The sequence below is a fragment of the Pholcus phalangioides genome, unplaced genomic scaffold, assembly GCF_987345545.1.
Source record: "Pholcus phalangioides strain wild (caught in Gottingen) unplaced genomic scaffold, Ppha-v1.0 ptg000029l_1, whole genome shotgun sequence".
Lineage (NCBI taxonomy): Eukaryota > Metazoa > Arthropoda > Arachnida > Araneae > Pholcidae > Pholcus > Pholcus phalangioides.
Window position 1 is genome coordinate 1,203,696 of NW_028301619.1, and position 20,492 is coordinate 1,224,187.

The following is a 20,492-nucleotide window of genomic DNA, read 5'->3' on the forward strand; positions in this document are numbered from 1 at the left end:
GCTTTTTTTTTACCCGTTTAAGAGGCTACAGGACGTTCAAATCATGGAAATGTTTTTATTACCCAAATATAGCGAAATTTGCGTAAAATATTTTTCACAAACATCAATAATATCTCCATTTCTAGTTTTCTCTGTGTTTTTTGATGGTGGTCAAACTGATATTCGAAATGACCCTTGCGAACCAAATTTCATCCAATTACTCCAAATTTTACATACTTATTTTTCATGACGTATGGGAGATAACTAAGCATTCATTTTTAAATCCATCAATACTATACTGCTAAAAATATGAATTTATCGTTAAAAGGCCATTTGTTGTTAAATTGTCGTTTGGTACGGTTTTATTTGATTCTTTGTGTTTTTTCTCACATACCGTTCGACACATCTTAAAATCCATGCTTATAAATGTCAGTGTGTGTTTTTGGAAGCACATTAAAAAATATGAATGCATTACATCAAAATAGGAAACTCAGGGAACAAATATAGCTCATTTCAGTTTTTCACACAGTTGTTTTCCAATAAACTATTCATTAAGGTATCCGACTACCTTTCTTGTCACTTTTCTTTAAAATGGTACTGGAATGAACTTTAATAACATTTTTGATAGAAAGTGTCCCGAAATGGTCAAAACAGTGACAAATTTTATTCTACCTATGACATTTTCTATGAAAAAGTCGTTTTTATGTGAAATTTTAGGCAAAATTCATGTGATATTCGAAACACAATTGCAACACATTTTGTTAATGAAATGATTTGTGATTTTCACAGTGCATTTAGCTAGTAATGTTGCAGGTTATAAATTAAAATTTAAAGGATTGCGTGATATGCTCCTCACATAAATTACACCAAAATATGTTTATGTACGTGCGAATTTTTTGAAATTTCATCCTACATTTTGTTTATAAAACACTGTAATTCAAAAAAATATATGTGATAGACCTTAGATTTTGGTTCATAACCTCAACAATGTATACCAAAATATCTTATTAAAATTTCGTAAGGATGCAATGAATCAATTTTTACGAATCATGTCACAAACTCAAGTAAAATGTCAAAAATAGCATTTTTCGTAAAACACGTTTAAAGTCTATTCGCGTATTACTTGTATGTAAAAACGCAACACTAAAGTGAACGTAACTTTGATTTTAAGCGTCATGTAAACAAAACAAGGCCTGTTTTGGAATCACAACAAATAGGGCTTTTATAAATAATAATAATAAAAAATGAAAATCTCTATATTTTCTTTGAAAATGACGTTTTCAATGTAGTCGGATACCTTAAACATAAAAAATTTAAAATAATTTGGTTAGATTCACCAAAATGTATTTTTTGTGCGTGTTTACACTCTATTTAACAACACATTAGCTGAAAACATTAAAGAAATATAATCTTCATTTTGATTGTCTCTTGTCCCCATCAGTAAGAAATTTCCCAATCTGTAGTTTCGCTGGGATCAATGAATAATAATGAGTCTAGTGAATGACAGAATCTTATTTAACGTTCAATGAGTTGAACCAATACAAAAGCGTTATTGAAAGTCTTCCCGCTAGAAAACATGATTGAATTACAGGCTCTCTCTCTCAACGAAAGCTTGCACAATCCAATTTGCTCTACGCTCCCAGGAACGACGTTCGGAGAAGGCTTCGGTAGAAAAAAAAAAAAATTGCATATATATATATATATATATATATCCCTTGAAATGTTAGTTCAAAAATGATTCATCTCACTTTTAAGAATTTTTCCCTATATCTTTCATCATTTTTTTTAATTAAAAAAAAAAAAGAGAGAAAAATTTGTTCAAGAGTATCGGTACGGTTTTAAAAATGTGCGTGAATAGTTTCCGAGAGAGAGCAGTGGCATATTTATGGGGGGAGGGGGCCCTTAGCGGGCTTCCCAGAGCTGCAAGTTCAAAGGGGTGGGAAATTTGAGGTATGAGTGGTCAAGAAAATTAGAATGAGAGAAGGGGGGACACCAAAATTTGTATAAATCTCAATAAATCCGCCTCTGTCCAGACAGCAAGGGGCTAGGTCAGGCGAGTGACCAAAAGAGTGACCTAGCGTGTTTGCAAACACGTGTGTGAGCAAGAGAGTGACTTACGGCTGTATTCACCGACAGAGTGTAACTGCAATCGCAGGTTAAAGGATTAAAGATCGAAACGGATTGGTTAAATTCGCGATTTTCACCAATATCTGTCGATAGCTAATTAGCGATAGCTAAATAGAATGGGAGAAGGGCAGAAAAATTCGCGTAGCCCACAGGCGGCAAAACCATAAATGCATCTCTGAGAGACAGAGAGTTATAGAAAAGTAATACAGTACTATGTAGAGCGAGAATGTACGAGAAGTACAGTTTCTGTCGAATGCAGGATACCGCTGAGAAGCGAATGAGAAGGTAATTCAACTCTGTAACGAGAGGAATGGAAGACCTCAAGCTGTTACTAGTGTACCCTGACAACTAGAGTGGAACTCATTCCATGGCATCCTACTGTTATTATTCGATTAATAAAATGAATATTCTATGTCTCTTTATTCATGCTTTTTAATATTGTGCATTATCGGCTAGAAATTAAAACCTTTCTCACCAGAAATCAAAACGAAAAACTACTCTTGGAAGTAAAATTCTGTATAGTATATTTCTACCGGAGATATATCTACAGTTTGATAACATAAAGTACAGAGTTTCTCAACCTATGGCCCGCTACGATGGCAGGTGGTCCGCAAGCAGACTAGATAATTCTAGATTGTAATTGAACGAAAAATTATTCAATTGTTGTAATTGATATATCAGCAGTATAGGTTCAAATAAAAATTGTACCTTCATACTTAGGTTTCCCCCATACCTCATCAAGGAAATTGTGGAAAATCACGATCCTAAATACGGGATATCGCTAGTTGTAGCCAAAAGATGAAGTTTAAGACAAATTCACTAATCAATGCAAAAATGGGTAAAAGTTGGGGAAATAAAGGGCTGTTATATACAAATTGCAGTAAACGAAAATTTATAAGACGGGAAAAACATTCTAATGGCCAGATGACCATATTTCATTGAGAAGAATAAGGGGAACTGAGATTTTTTAAATACGGTAAAATACAGTACGTCCCAATTGCCATCAAAAACAATATCATAAGTCGTCAAAAGCCTCAATTTTAGTTAAAATCACTGAAAAATTGAAGAAAAACGTTGAACCTGGCAAATATGTTAGATGAATACTGTACTGTGTTTGTATTTATATATATATAGCTGTAATTATCATAAGTTATGTAAACGCTCTTTATTGAGGATTTTAGTAAACATTAAAAATTCAAATAAGTGTCGTTGAAAAACTAGACACATGTATAAACAATTTTTGGAACAACCAAAAATACAGGAATGTCCCTTAATACGGGACACAAGTAGTTCGGCGGATTGTTTCAGACATATTACTGGTCCTTGGGTTCAGATAGTTTGAGAAACGCTGGTATAGTAGAACCGCTCTAATCTGGAAACTTCTGTAGAGAATTTTTTTTCCTGAACCAGGATTTTTTTTTTGCGTTTTTTCTTTACTTAAATTCCGCGTTTCGGCTTTTTCTATCTTTTTCGTACCATATTTTCTCGATGTTGGTGTACACTGTGGTGTTTTCGGGATTCTGGGAAAAGGGAAACAATGATGGCACCAGCTTGTCCCAATGAATGGTGATTAGTCAAAAATGTCTGTTTGGTCAAAGGAATTTTTCTTTCTTCGTTTGATTTCTTTCGCGGTACAGTTACCCATGGTGTTTTAGAACTTGTCCAGTACTCTATTATTTTCAGTGATTATCTAAACTTGCCAAAATTTTCAAGTATTATGGTAGGTACAATTTGAAACGGACACATAACTCCTTAAATAAATATGAGAAAGTTGAACTTGTTTTTGAGAAAGTTGGGACGTGGAAAATTAGTACGAATTTTGTTGTATGAAAAATATACTGCTCAAAGCACAATTAGGGAAAACGTAATTTTTATTTAATTGTGATTTTTAAGTATTTTATTGATAAAATTTTGGCAAAGTACATTGTTAGGCATTCACAAAGACTCGTGTCACAAGAGTTAATCATTAACTAAATTTTTTAATAAATTTAACAAATATTTCATATCTATGACATGAATGTCGCTCTTCACTTGTTAATACAAGATATACGGAAGACTGGATGTTGTGAAGATATTTATTATTTGAGATGTTAATTTTTTTAAGGAAGGAAAAACTCATCTCTGCCTCTACCGGGAGTCGAACCCGGGTCCCTCGATCGGAAGAAGAAAATTACATTTAAAGTATTCCATTGGTTTAATCCCTGGTGATAGATTTGAAAAATATGAACAATGAAACTTCAAATGCTGAGACTAATTAATCTCTTGAGAAAATTGACATCTCGATTCGAATTAGCTACTCTTTTTCTCTCTCTCTTTAATGAGTTGTTTTGAAATAGGCTAAACTTTAAGAAAAAAATGCTTTCTTCGACTAACGCGAGTTACGGCAAGTTCTTGGGAAGATTTTATCGATTCCAACACGTGTTTTACAATGCGATTGAGTCAAGTATAAGCAGAAGTTGCTTTTCTGAAAATTAAAATAATTATGGATTTTTGGTTGAGAGAGATCGTTGGAAAAGGCAGAACACTCACTCCCTGATAGACATAATTGGCTTTTCTTCGTGTGGAGAATATTCGATGATTGTGGCTTGAGTTTTCTGAGAGAATCTATGGACCCAAACTTTTTTTGTAAAAAAACAAATCCCGAAAATTCTTCAGATTCTACGTGACCAAAGTTTTCAGGTAGACTTATCAAATGTATATAATTCTGTACATCATTTCCTCAATATAGGCTCGTAAGATCTAACTTTGGAAAATAAAACAATTTCTTCTGAATAATAACGATTTAAAATGCCAGAGAGTTTTTGTCAGAATTCGACTTGGAAAAGAACGTATTTACGTGAATGGAAAGGCACTTCTCATTAACCCAGTCAAAAACTATATAAATTTTGTAATAAAAATTCTCTCGAGACCTGGTCGCATGTTCTTTTTCACTTGTAATGTTTACACACACTATCTATTTATTTATTTATTTATTTACGTCTCAACAGGCAAGGATTGCCCAATTACAGAGATGGACAAGAGAAGAAAAATACAAAAACACAACAAACTACAAAAAAAAAAAAAAAAAAAACGCAATTGAAATACATACGGAAAAAGCATAATAACATGAATATTCAATACTCACACATACTTTTAAGAAATTCCCTTATAGTTGAATTGAACATATCGGGTTTCACATCGCACTGATTATATATATTGCACATCTCAAAAATAGGGGACCGTCGTAAAATATTTGTTCGGGGTTTAGGGAGGCGAAAAGTTCGCCGAACATCCCTATTTCCAATTGGCACAGAAAAATCAACAAGTTGAAGAAGGTGTCAGTCATCAATTATATTATTGACAATTTTATACAAAAAGCGAAGGTAACTTCTTCTTCTTCGGCATTCCAATGATTGGAAATGGAAAAAACGTCGCAGTTCAGTTGTACTTACGTCATTGATGTAGACGTGAAATTGCCTGTAAAACATGTAACGTAGAAATCTGTTCTGAACTCTTTCTAGAATCAGTGAGTCTAGATTGTTGTGAGAACTCCATATAATAGTGCAGTACTCTAGTTTCGGGAGCACGTAAGTCCTGAAAAGTGTCGCGATTGTTGTGATTGATTTGAAATTATTGCTGCTCCTCACAACAAATCCTAGCAGTTTTAAGCATTTATTGGTGAGATCATATATGTGATCGGTAAATGCAAGCTTGGAGTCAAAGAAAACACCAAGGTCTTTGATTACGAAGACACGGCTGATCGAAACAGCATCAATGGTGTAGTCGAATTCGGTCGATTACAATTTTCTTGTATAGCTGATGACGTGGCATTTTCGAACATTAAGCTGGAAGAAATTAGCCCCACACCAATCATGGAGAGACTGTAGGTCTCTTTGTAGAGCCATGCAATCTTCCAGACTCCCAACTTCGCGATAAATTTTCACGTCATCAGCATACATCAGACACTTTGATGCACTGAAGCATCCAGGAAGGTCATTCACGAATATTAAGAACAGCAATGGTCCAAGATTCGAACCCTGGGGAACGCCTGATCCACTGACATACTTTGTGGAAATTCCGTTATGAAATACAACTTGGGATGTTCTCAAATTTAAGTAGCTGGTGAACCACTTGGTAGAGTTCTCGGACACATTGAAAGAACGGAGTTTGTAAAGTAGTGTCTGGTGATTTATTTTGTCGAAAGCCTTAGTGAAATCCGTGTAGATGACGTCTGTTTGCTTGTTGGCGTCGATTTACTTAGCAAGATCGTGAGTGAGATGAACAAGATTTGTTTCAGTAGACCGATTCGGCAAAAACCCATGTTGAGATGGAGATAATTCAAGACGGATATGGTTGTACAATTTGCAATATACGATGTGCTCGAAGAGTTACAGTTTTGATCGATCGAAATACCTAGATAAAAACTTGACACATCAATCAATTCTTGAATTTCTGAAACATTATGAAACTAAAATTTCTAAAATCTATTGGTCTTGCATAATATATTATAAAATTTAGAGATTTCTGTAAATTTTAATAGTTCATGAATAAATGTTTTTTTCCCCATCACCTTCATGTTTTAAGTGTCTCCATTTGTATCGTTTGGTTATCAATAATTGTTGTATGCTGAACCCGGAAATTATGGAATTTGTGTATGTATAATTTTCTTTTATTCTGAATTTTTATTTTTTTTCTAATATGTAATTTTTGTACGGCTGTATCCTGTATTCGACGATTCAAATTCCTCAACCAGTATCTGTTTTTGTATCTGTGTTGTCACTTTTGCCAATGGTTTGTAACCAACGCATATAAAACAAATTATTATATATTATTTTTGCTCAAAAAGATTGTTAATTTGCTACTCGGATTCAATGCGGCGCATTCGAAAAAAAATTACATTTAAAGTATTCCTTTGGTTTAATCCCCGGAGATAGATGATATGAACAATGAAACTTGAACTGCTTACTAGACTAATTAATCTCTTGACAAACTTGACATCTCGATTCAAATTAGCGCTATTCTTTTTCTTTCTTTCTCTCTCTCTCTTTAATGAGTTCTTTTGAAGTAGGCTAATCCTTAAGAAAAAATGGCTTTCTTTGACTAATGCGAGTTACGGCAAGCTCTTGGGGAGATTTTATCGATTCTAACACGTGTTTTACAAGGCGATTGAGTCGAGTATAAGCAGAGAGTTGTTTTTCTGAAAATTAAAATAATTATGGATTTGGTTGAGAGACTTTTACGTGATTTTGAGTGAAAAGAGAGTTTTTTCTTTAAATAATAGTTTAGGTAACTACGTGGGAGGCGTTAAAAGTATTAGGTTAGTTATTTTGTTTTCTCTACGCCATCATGTCATGTTGTGGACTGACAACCGTAGTTTTTCTGTATTAACGTTTAACAAATCTTTAGGAGCTATAATAAAACAATTAAAAACAAATGATGATTCATTTGAATGATAAAATTATAAAAATGACGCATCATTTGATTAATTATACTATGATAATTAACACCATAAATATAAATTTTCGTCTCGCATATATTTGTCATGTTCAACGTTTTTGTTCGTTGAATCAGAGCCACCCTTAAGGGTGTGCGACAGTCGCACCGGGCCCCGCACTGACGGCAAATTATTGGAGGTTCTAATTTTTTTTTTAAATTATTTCTTGCTATAGTTTGAATTTTCATCAATTCTGGAATTTTTTGTGATACCGATAATTCTGAATTTTCTGCAATTGTGGAATTATTAATTTCATTAATATTAATTATCTTAATTTTCATTTATATTCTGGAATTATTTCTTCCATAAATTCTGAATTTTCATTAATTCTGGACTTATTCGTACTGTTAATTCTGAATTTTTATCGTCTGGAATTATTTCTTTCATTAATTCTGGTATCGTTTTTTCATTAATTCTGAAATTATTTATTTCATCAACTTGAATCATTCCCTTCATCAAATCTGCAATTATTTATTTCATCGAATCTGGAATTATTCCTTTCATTCTAAATTTTCATTTGGTGCTGAAATTATTTCTTTCAGTATTTTTAGTTCATCAATTCCAAAATTTTTGTTAGTTTCGGCAATTGTTTCTCTCATTAAAATTACCTTCAGCGTTGAATTTTTATCAACCACAATTGGCAATTTTTCTTAAATTTTGGTGACTTGACAAAAGTTGGTGAACTCAGTGCCGTCTTAACGCATGGGCCCATCCGGGCCTCGAGAGAAGGGGGGGGGGGCTCACAAAAATTAGATCTAGTTGAAATTTTCGAGAGTAAGCATATAAATTTTTCTGGTGGGTCTCAGAAAAATCACTTGCCCTCGGAGCGTATGATGTTCTTAAGACGGCCCTGGGTGAACTCCAGTATTTTTGTGTATTTCAATGTCCCCTCAAGAAAAACAAAATTGAATCAACGTTGGTCTTATAATTAATGATTGAAAGATACCAAAATGATGCAGACAAAGAAAGTAACTCGGTGATGCCTCTTTTTATGATTCAACATCTAATTAATACGCACATTTACAAAGAATACTGAATCAACAACCGAGAAAAAAATATTGCAAAAATAAAACCATCATCATTCAATGGCAGTTTTCTCAAATGGAAACGTAAGGAACAATATACACATCTTTGTTTTCTCCCTTTTTTCAAATAATGACACAACATTCATTTTCTTTTTCAAAAGTGGAACAATGATTAAGTTACTGAAATGCTTTTTTTTCGACTGTCAGCAGCCGCAAAATTTCGATTGGCCTCGGTTTTGATTCGGGCCCCCAGCATCTCGTTTTCGGCCCGGAATGTTATCCGTGTCAACCGTCTTCTGTATACGCATCATCACCATGTCGAGGAGAGAATCCATTGCTTTCGAAACGTTCTGACCAGTTGCTGCACTGGTTTCGAAATATGGAAGCCTAGAAATAAAATTCAATGATTTCGATCTATAAATACAGTGACCTCTCACTTCTGCGTCGGTGCGAGGGAACAATAAAAAAAAACGTACACGTGTGAAAACGGGGATAAAACACATTTGAAAAATATATAACATAGAAATTGATGTATTTAAGTACCAAAGTAAAACATAAGTATTGATTTTATTCGAGAAACGTAAAAAAAATAATATTCCTTCATCGAAATTTATATACAGAGTGTATGTAGTGTAAGGGCTAATGTGGCCTTAATCTCATCAATCGTTTATCGTGGAGGTACAGTTTTAATTTACAAAATATGTTCAAAAATTACCCTCCACCAGTTTTGAGAGTGAAAATACAGTGTGTAGCAAAATAAAAAAATCTGGATATTAATACAGTCCCTTGCCCACTTAATTCCAATAAGAAAGTTGTTGCCCTGCCCCTCATGAGGCCCACAAAAAAAATTCAAAGTTTTTAAGTGCAATATTCACTCAGATATTTGAATTGAAAAACCGGAGAAAAATTGGGAAAGGACAGCATAAATGGAGGAAAGGAATGTTGTCCGCTAGTTTTTGCTGTTCTTTCCCTCATTTTCTCTGATTTTTGATTTCACATATCTTAGCGAATATTGCACTTAAAAACTTGGAATTCTTTCTGTTGGCCTCACACATGAGATACAGCGCAACAGCTTTCTAATTGGAAATTGGAGGACAAAGGGGACCCTATAAAAAATTTCGATTTTTTTTTTAATGTTATGACAAACTGTATTTTCACTCTCAGAACTGGTACAGAGTGAATCCTGAACATGTTTTGAACATTTTTTAAACCAGAACCGTACCTCTACAATGAACGGTTGATGAGATAAAGGCTGAATTAGCACTTTGAGGACACCCTGTATATTGAGTGACCCTGTACATTGGTAGTCCAGGTCGATAAGAAATTCACCTAAAGTACCAAATGTTTAGAGGTGTCGCGAGTTCGATACCCGGTTCGTCATTTTCAGAAACTTTCCTGACGCGGGGGTACAACAGAAATGGCGACATGACCACAGAAAAAAGGTTGCTGTCGCAGGGAGTCCCACACCAAGAGATTATCACACCAACATCTCGTTGAGTATAAAAAAAAGGCTGCCGTTCGGAATTGGCAATAAATTGTAGGTCCCGATATAATTGGCCCTCGTGTGCAGAAATTACCTTGGTAGGACAAAAAATGATCACATTGATCAAATGATCGAAATATATATGCCCTGTGATTAAAATATTACCTAGCTATATTTTAATTTTGTTGAGTAACTTCGAATACAAGACCGTTTTTGTTGCCGTTTATGTTGGAAAGCCACTAGTACGACTGAAAGAAAATCGCATCAGTTCCTAAAGAAGTAGCTTTTGTCGTGGAAAATTTCTTTTTAAATTATCTTCCGCATCGATCCCTTCATCTGTGTCGTCGAACATTTTCTTTAGTGTAGTTCTCGTAACTCAGTTATCACCAAACTTTCGTGCTTTCATTTACCCATTCTGAAGTGTAGCAAAGTCAAACAACCTGGAATAGCTAGGCAAACTTGACACGCAGTTTTTCTCTAAAACGAAAACGTGTCACTTTTTTAAAACACTTGCAAGGCTGCAATTTCTTATTCCTATCACTATAGCTCGGAAGTTCATGCAAAATGCCATAAATGCCTATTTTAACATTGTTTTTTCAAGTTTCTTCGTGAATTTCAGAAGCCATATTCCGTGGAACTTGGATATTTTAAGAATGGGGAACTTCAAAAGACTCGATCTTTTTAAAATCTCGAAAAATCTTAGCATTAGATATTATCAGACAGATCCCCCCCCCCCCTAAAACCCATATCGTATTTTGGAGCCCATTTTATTTTTCATCACGCCACAAATGCACTGCAAAACAACCATGGCAAGTTATTTTAGGTACTTAGTAATCGATTGAGGATTCCTCTCAGGGTCGTGTGACAGGTGCGGCCACACCGGGCCCTGCCCTTAAAGTATATGTCCGCATATGTGGTAATATCAATGAAAAAGAAGTAAATTTTTTTGCAACAGTAAAACATGGTAGCTGTGTTTCATGTATAAAAATGAATTTTCCAAATAATGCAACAAATAAGTAAAAATCATTCATATTTCGAATGAGACTCACAATCATCTTCTCTACGGGCTCCATGTCTGATAATGCTGGCCCTGGAATCGTCTTGATCTTGAGGGACCACAAACACTTTATTTTTCGCATAAAATCAATTTAATTTTGAAAATAGTGCAGTTATTATAAGCTGCAATTGAAACAGTCGACGCAGCAAGTGCAAACAATTTTTAGAGAGTTTTCGGACACTTAATAACTGGGCTTTTAGTCATTTTTTATTTCTTTCATCAATTATAAATGCCTTTTTTAGTGCCTATTTTAAACATTTTTTGTGCCTTTTCGCGTGCCTACTTTGACAATTTTTAGTGCCTAAACTTCCGAGCTCTACACAGAACACCTATCACCATTCTCACATAAATTCAACTTATTCTTTCAGTTGATAGTAAGGTGCATATTATCTTTCACGCGGTACGGTTAATTGAGTATGGTAAGTTTTACAGAGTACAGAGTGATACCAGAATCTCACTTTGAGTTGTACGGAGCACAAAAGAATCGCTAAAAAAGGATTCCAAAGAGAATCCACTCTGATTGATCTCAGTCATAAACTGCGATGTAGTCAATGAAAAGGAAAAGAATAGCCTACCCTTATACCTTTAGCACAAATACAAGAAATATAGTTAGCCATAATTAACTTTGTCACTTCAAATTTTTTCAGACTCTTTGTGGAGAAAAAGCAAAACAATCAAAATTTTCTGCGACTTATAACTGAGAGGTACTTTGCAAAATGAGTCGCTCAAATGAATAATAAATATCGTTATTCTGCTATATCTTCTGCCAGAAGTGTAGAAAATCACCTTATAACTGTGAGAAACGTATAAATGACAGGGTATATAAGTGAGAGATTACTATACAGGGTGATTAAAATTAAAGTTCGATTTCAAAACGCTGCTAATTAAGAACCACTGGTCAGAATGACTTTTTCCAGCATGACCAAGGCCCCTTCTTCGAGACCACCTGCTTATATATCTTCGTTGAGACAGAGCGGTGGGCTATGATCCGGTTAGGAGGAGGTCAGAAATGACTTTGAAAATTTGCATCAATACTCCTGAAGCAATGGAATTTTATTTGGCAAAGTAAAACAAAAAATACTTAAAAATTTACCGATAGGTGGTGAAACACGGGAAATTCGATCGCAGAAAGGAGGAATTGGAAATGACAATTTAATTAATTCAATTTCAATTTATTTCCGTACATGAAAAAATTACAGAGCATTATAAAACTTATACAAAAAATTGCAAAATTTCATAATTCATGGAAACATCACAAAATGAAGTCAAAAAACAAATATCTACGATTTTACGCAAAAAAATGTTCAATCTGCTACGAGTTGGAAGACTAAAACTGCACGTTATACAACAGATCAGAGTGGGTGGGGGCGGTAATGCTATGGATGTGTGGTCTGTATACAACATTCTTGAGGTACCTCCATCTTAGAACGCACACTCCGATCGGTTGTGGAACGGGCAGTTTTGAGCTTCCAACTCGTAGCGGAACGCGTAGTGGACAACATATTGAAAATTCCTTGCTCAAGTCGTAGGTATTTGTTATGGGACTTCTTTTTTGTGATGTGTCCATTAATTATGAAATTTTTCGGTGTTGATTAAACTGTCATTTTTTCCCCTGGCTGATTATTGTTTCCATTTTGCGGGAGAATTATCGTGTTTCACGAGTACAACGTCACCTATCGATAAATATATCTAAGGGTTTTTTTACTTCGGCACGAAAAATTTCGTTGGTTCGGAAGTATTGACGCAAATTTTTAAATTATTCTGACTAGTAAATCTTATTTTACAGCTTTTGAAGTCGCAACTTCAATTATAATCACCCTGTACGTCAGCTTATGGAAGAAATAGATCGAAAAATGATATTAACATACAGGGTGTATAGTAAAAGTCCATATGCAACCCTTTAACTTTTAAACCAATGATTTTAAAGACACTCTGAATTAGAAAAGTATTCAAATGACGTATTGATTTGAGTTATTTCTTTTATTTGTCAAAGATCTGTGTAGGTTAATAATTTTACTTTCACAAATAATACAAAATTTAACTTTTTATACGATTCCACATATCCTGAAATTTCCAATTGAAAACATTTGTCCTGCTAATAAATGAGTCTAACAAAGACGTTTCATATTTCTACGAGGAACATTGTCCCAGTTATTTAATTTTGAATTCTGTGATTTTCATCGAAAAGCATACTGTTTTTTGACGAAAAAAAAATTTATTACATTACGGAACCAACTATTAGAAAAACAATGTTAAGGTATCCGATTCCGTTTGAGAGCACTTTTCTATAAAATGGCACTGGAGTGATACATTAATAATATTTTTTGATAGAAAGTGTCCCAAAATGTTGAAAAAAATAATAAATTTTTTACCAGCTACGTCATTTTTTATGGAAAAGTCCTATTTATGTCAAATTTTAAACGAAATTCATGAAATATTCGAAACACGATTGAAAATTTTTTTTTGAATGGAATGTTTTATTATTTTCACAGTACATTCACCTAATAATGGTGCAGGTTATGAACCAAAATTTAAAGGATCGTATTGTATGCTCATATTTTACACTCTAATTTGTAATTTACATGTGAATTTTTTGAGATTTCATTCTACACATCGTCTATAAAACAGTGTAATTAGAGAAATACATATGATGGATCTTAGATTTTGGTTCATAACGCCCAATAATACGCAGAATATATCATATTAAACTTTCGTAACAATACAAATAATAGATTTTCAGGAATCATGTGTGTGTGTGTGCTTCAAACTCAAGAGTAAAATGTATAAACAATAGCATTCTTCGTAAACCACGTTTAAAATTTTCATTCACGGAGATTACTTGTATGTAAAAACCCAACACTAAAGTGGGACATAACTTCGATTCTAAGCATCATATGAACAAAACAAGGTCTGTTTTTGAATCACAACAGATGGAACTTTCATAAAAAATAATAAAATGAAAATCAATATTTTCTTCCAAAATGACGTATTCAACGTAATCGGATACCTTAGATGTTGATTCAGCTTTTCTAATATCTTAACACGTTAATCACGAAAATAAAAAAAAAATACATGGGGTTGAACTTGATTATAATGACCTCGGTCGCAACGACGTTTTGACTATAACGTCAGTAATGGGCGGTCTGGGGTGATTCCTGGGTTGATTCCATAGAGAGAGAATAATTTTAACGAATCTTGCTTCTATAACGTTGATAAAATTGCAACGACCTTGGATATAACGAGTTTTCCGTCATTTGAGCTTCCTTTTTTAAGACGTTTTTCCAAAAAATTCCTGGAATTATAGTTCATCACATGGAAGCAATTTTTGTTGTTCTACTGAGACCTAACGCTAAAAAAAAGATTCATTGCATGTTTGAAGCTCCGACTTGCTTATGAATAAGTCGGAATTTTCAAAAAACATGTAATATATAAATCATGTAAGTATAAATACATGTAAGTATAAATAGAACAACAGACTGTATTCCCTGATTGTGGTAAGCTCTAGGAATTTCTTGGGAAAACATCATTGAAACGAAAGTAAATGAGACAAAAAATTTGTTGTTATATCTGAATTGGTGGCTTTTCATCAACGTTATATACTCTGTAAGCAAGGTTTACCTTTATATAGCGTTATTCTCAATGGGAATCAGTCCGGGACGCTGATTATTGACCTGTAGCCGAAGTGTTGTTAGAACCGAGGTCGTTATAACAGAGTTTTATGGTTTAATATTTACCCGTGTTTCCTCGCTTCTTGCCTGACCCTTTCCTCACTGATGACTCTGTTTTCCTCCAGATCATTTTTATTTCCACATAGAACGACATCAGGGTTGTCGCAATAAGCATGAGTCTTGAGATGAACCAACCAGTCCCGTATATTAAGGAACGATTGCTCATTGGTCAAATCAAACAGCAGTATGAATCCCATCGCTTGATGGTAAAAAGAGGTCGCCACGCTCCTATATCTGATTAGATATACATAGAAAATGAAATATAATTTATACAGGGTGTCCTGTAAGTGCTAATGCGGCCTTTATCTCATCAACCGCCTGTCGTAGAGGTATGACTCTAAATTAAAAAAATGCTCAAAAGGCGTTTAAAAATTACTCTGTACCAGTTTCAAAAGTGAGAGTACAGTGTGTCACAAAATAAAAGATCTAAATTTTTATACGGTCCCCTTGTTCTCTAACTTCCAATTAGAGAGTTATTGTCCTGTCTTTTTTCTGAGCCCAAGAGGAAAAGAGTCCCTTGTTTTTAACTGCACTATTCACTGAGATATTTTAATTCAAAAATCGGAGAAAACTTGGGAAATGATAGCAAAAACTAACGGACAATGCTCATTTTCTTCATTTACGCTGTCCTTCCCCTCATTTTCTCCGAATTTTGAATTCGAATATCTGTGCGAATATTGCAGTTAAAAACTTCGGATCTCTTCTGTTGGACTAGGAAAAAAGCCAGAGCAACAACGTTCTAATTAGAAGTTAGAGGACAAGGTGACCGTATAAAAATTTATATTTTTTTATTTTGTGACACGCTGTATTTTCACTGTCAAAACTGGTACAGAGTAATTTTTTTAACACAATTTGAGCACTTTTTTTAAATTGGAATCATACCTCTACGACGGACGGTTGATGACATAAAGGCCGAATTAGCACTTGCAGGACACCCTGTATAAGTATTATGAACGACACACATAACATCACATTCTAGACTAGGGCTCTTCAACCTTTTAGATACCGCGGGCCAAAAAAAAAAATCTATGAAGCCCGACAAGTCATACTGCGGTATCTACTAGATTCCCAAGGTGGCGTCTTAACGTGACCCTAAGGAGACCCGTGGCTCTATGTCAAACATGACATGAGGTCCTATATTATTTGAGAATTTTGTTTATTCCGACATTGAGAATGAATTAATTATGGACTTTCATTAATTCTGAAATTATTTTCTCATCAAATACGAATTTTTATTAAAATTCTGAAATCATATTTTCATTAAATGAATTTTCTTTAATCCTGAAATTATTGTCTCATTAAATGAATTTTCTTTAATCCTGAAATTATTTCTCATTAAACATAAATCTTCATTAATTCTGGAAATATTTCTTTCAATAATTCTGGAGATAATATCTTCCAAAATTCTCTATATAAAATATTTTCCAAAATTCTCTAATTGAAATATTTTCCGAAATTCTCTAATTAAAATATTTTCCGAAATTCCGAAATTATTTCTTTCACTATTTCTGGAAATATTTTTAATTAATTATGGAAATATTTTAATTAATTCTGGAAATATTTTTCATTAATTGCGAAATTATTTCAGATCGGGGGAAAATTCTCTTTTAAAATTATAAAATTATCTCTTTTAAAATTATAAAATTATCTCTTTTAAAATTATAAAATTATCTCTTTTAAAATTATAAAATTATCTCTTTTAAAATTATAAAATTATCTCTTTTAAAATTATAAAATTATCTCTTTTAAAATTATAAAATTATCTCTTTTAAAATTATAAAATTATTTCTCATTAATTCTCAAATTATTTCTCTCAGTAATTTTGAAATTGCTTCTTCGCCAATTTTGAAATACAGTAGAATCTGGACTATCCGGCCTAATGTGGCGGAAGGGCTGGCCAGATAACAGAAAAGCCGGACAGGCCGGAGTTCGGTAAATGCTCACTTCCTACCCCTACCATACCCTCAAAAACACCAGTTTAATACCAAAACCCGCTCCTATATATATTCATTCTTTTATTTTTAAAAAAAACCTCTTTTTCTCTCTTTCTTCCTATTTTGAAACCTCTTGTTACAGGCCAGTGCTTTATACATAAATGTATACATAATGTAAATGTTTGTTATGCACTGTACTTTTTAAAAATTTATTACAGAAGTCCAAGAATATAAATATTGTTATTAAAAAAATATATATAGTCGTTATTTATCATTTATTATGTTATTTTTCGCCTGTAAATAGTCATTGTCTTCTGGAAAAATGAAAATTAACTAATTCCTCTGTAAATATCGCTAAAGTGGCAACAAACTTTGGTGAAGTTTGGTGACAGCCCCGATGATTTGGCGACGTCATGGCGCCAAGAGACTAGGCCGGATAGTCGAGATTCTACTGTATAAAATTATTTTCCCTAATGAGGTTTTTTACAGCGTTTCTATAAATTCTGTAACTATGTAAGCCTTTTCGACGGCGGGACATCGCAGAAAGCTACAAGGGCCCCATGTGGCTCGCGGACAATGCGTTGAAGAACCCTGTTCTAGACAAACATTGAGATAGACTGAATTTTTAAAAAGATTTCTATTGCCGAGAGCGATAGAACCCCCTAGAAAAAAAAGATGTTGGTGTTGCTATGGGATTTCTTTCAGTGAGATTGGGGATGTCATACCAAATCGAAGTTTATGTTTTTTTCCTATCCATTGCAGTGAGAAATGTGATACCTAGAATAGCTATCTAACGATCGCATTGGCTAAGAAACAGAAAATAAAGTAACAGAGAATATCGAAGGAAGTCGAAATGTTTGCTTTTCCTGGTTGCATTCTAACCTCTTTTGATGGTCTTAGTTTGGCTCGTTTTTCTTTTGTGTGTGTATGTGTATCCTACTTGTTTCTTGAACATTTTTTTTCTATCTTAGTTCTACTTCCCTGAAAGAATTTATTTATTTTTTTCTACGTCTTTTTTCAGGTTAAATAATGGGAGCTACTTGAAACGGTAACATTTCACGCCAAAGAAAACTCATTTTCTGCTGCAAAAACAGGAAAGATTCACCAAAAAAACATACTTCAACCAATTTCCATTTCCCTACGAAGTCATTTATTCACATTATTAGAGGAAAAGCGTGGTTATAAGAAGGAACAGTAAATATGTGTACAGGGTGTCCTGTAAGTCTTAATGCTGCCTTTACGTGATCAACCGTTCGTCGTGAAGGTATTGTTCTAGTTTAACCTCTTTACGATCACGGGCTTAACGTTACGTCCAAACAACAGCGGAATAAATGCAAACGAATTTTCCCTCTGTGTTTTTCTTTCCTCTCCCTTCACCATCGCGAAGCTTTAGAGCAATCCTATTATCTACGGAAGTTGTTTTTTCTTACCCTCCTTTCTCTATAATGTATCTTTTTTGCAATACAGGGTGTCCTGTAAGTGCTAATGCGGCCTTCATCTCATGAACCGTTCGTCGTAGAGGTATGATCGTAGTTTTGTAAACAATCAAAATGCGTTTAAAAATTACTCTGCACCAGTTTTGAAAGTATAAATATAGTGTATCACAAAATGACGAAAATCTAAATTTTCATACGGTCACCCGTCCTCTAACTTACGATTAGAAAGTTGCTGCTCTCTTTCTCGGGAAGCCAACAAAAAAAAAAAAATTAATGTTTTTAAGTGCAATATTCGCTGAGAGATTTGAATTCAAAAATGGGAGAAATGTGGAAAAGAAATGAGCAAATTAAGGAAAGGAGCGTTGTTCGTTAGTTTATGCTGTTCTTTCCTAACGTTTCTATTGTTTTTGAATTCAAACATCTCAGCGAATACTGCACTTCAAAACATGAATGGTTTTTTTTGGCTTCGGAAAAGACGGGGCAACAACTTCCTAATTGGAAGTTAGAGAACAAGGGGGACCCTATAAAAAATTCAGATTTTTTTATTTTATGACACTGTATTTTCACTCTCAGAACTGGTACAGAGTGATTGCTGAACACGTTTTGAGCATTTTTTAAACTGAAACTGTACTTCCACGACAAACGGTTGATGAGATCGAGAAGCTATCGATACTTAGATAAGACAACCATAAATATTTTTTATGGACATTATATTATTGTTTATCAAGTATATGTTACTGCCAATCCCGGAATTGTCCACTTCACGACGGGTCCGGCCACTTCGCGAATTAGCCAATTTTGTTAAATATCTGCCAGTTGGATGGAAAAGATATGATTCAGGATCATCGTCAATTTAGCGTATTTTTTCGTGATAATTATGTCCACGTTAGTTATGGCAACCCATCAAACCGAAGTCACGATGCAGTAATTATTTTCTCTCTAAAGTTTGACAGAAAAAACTATCTTTGCTTATATATATATATATATATATATATATATATATATATACATACATATAATTATTTTTACAGTTTTTTCTCTCAAATTTCATTTTTTTTCTCTCGTCACATGGAGCTAATTCAATACAGCTGCTATATATTAAATATGTATCACACGTTGGAGATAAAAACAAAATGGATTTGGCTCCTATCGAGCAGTCTTACATTATCACATCGAGCTTTGGCCAGGGATCTCCGGCCCGGCCAAAGTCAGAATCATTTCTGAAATTCGGACTTTGACCAAAACTCTTGACCATTTCGCGAATTAACCGCACTTCAGGCTTTGGCAGCAACATATAGGCCTATATAGTTTTTATAATTGCACTTTTAATTGGGGTTTGTGTATTTTAGAAATACGACATCCATATTTGTTTATGGGCACTTTTTTTTTAGCCACTGCGTTGGACATTTTGCCTGTTGTGGAATTGCATTTGTATTAGATAAAGGCTGCATTAGACTCCAGGACATCCTGTATAAATGTAATGGTAATTTTTTTCTTTCAAAATATTCCTAGTAATTGCTTCGCTTGATTTTTATTCATTCGTGTTTCGGTAATTTTCTGTTGATCACTGATGAAATAATCGGTAGTTCCACTTAAAACTTCGAGAAACACTGTGTGGGTTACATAAAAAAATTTCCCCTTCCAAAAAAAAAATCTTGTTCTAATATACTATTTCTCACCTTTCCTGTCCAGCAGTATCCCATAATTGTATGAGTACTCTTTGGCTTCGGCCGCCTTCAGCGTTTGGCCGCTTGTAGGCCTAGATAGGTAGCATAGGTCAAATAATTATTTAATTGTAGCCAAATGAAATGAAAGAACGCGTGAATGTGAAGAGGTGGTATTTTTTCGGCCTGAAATATACTGAGAAATTGAATTTTCTGGATGTTATGCCGAAACAGATATTTGGAAAGAAAAGTGATTTGTCGCCTCCGGGAATCGAACCCGGGTTCCCTTGCATACCGGGAAAGTTCGCTAACCAATACACCAGAGAAACACTTTTCAATTCCTCATAACACGCATTAGTAGCGTGAAGCGCTGAGTGGAGTCATACGAGCCTCCCTTAACTACAGAAATTTTCGCCCCAGTTGGCGTTTTGTATGAAGAGATGGTATTTTTTCGGCCTGAAATATACTGCTCCACTCAGCGCTTCACGCTACTAATGCGTGTTATGAGGAATTGAAAAGTGTGTCTCTGGTGTATTAGTTAGCGCGCTTGCCCGGTATGCAAGGGGACCAGGTTCGATTCACGGAG

At 34.1% G+C, this 20,492-nt stretch overlaps 1 protein-coding gene across 6 annotated transcripts in view; it reads right to left on the bottom strand.

Moving 5' to 3' along the window:
• Positions 1 to 8,552: 8,552 nt before the first annotated feature.
• The window catches only part of LOC149067556 (ras-related protein Rab-27A-like), a 73,049-nt gene continuing 61,109 nt past the window's right edge, over positions 8,553 to 20,492 (bottom strand). For all 6 annotated transcript variants that reach the window (XM_089252497.1, XM_089252495.1, XM_089252498.1 and 3 more), the window contains 3 exons: positions 19,922 to 20,001; positions 14,879 to 15,106; positions 8,553 to 8,991 (listed from right to left, as the gene is read on the bottom strand). In XM_089252497.1, coding sequence (XP_089108623.1) covers positions 8,808 to 8,991; positions 14,879 to 15,106; positions 19,922 to 20,001 — 492 coding nt within the window. In that variant the 3' untranslated portion in view covers positions 8,553 to 8,807. The remainder of the gene's footprint in view (positions 8,992 to 14,878; positions 15,107 to 19,921; positions 20,002 to 20,492) is intronic.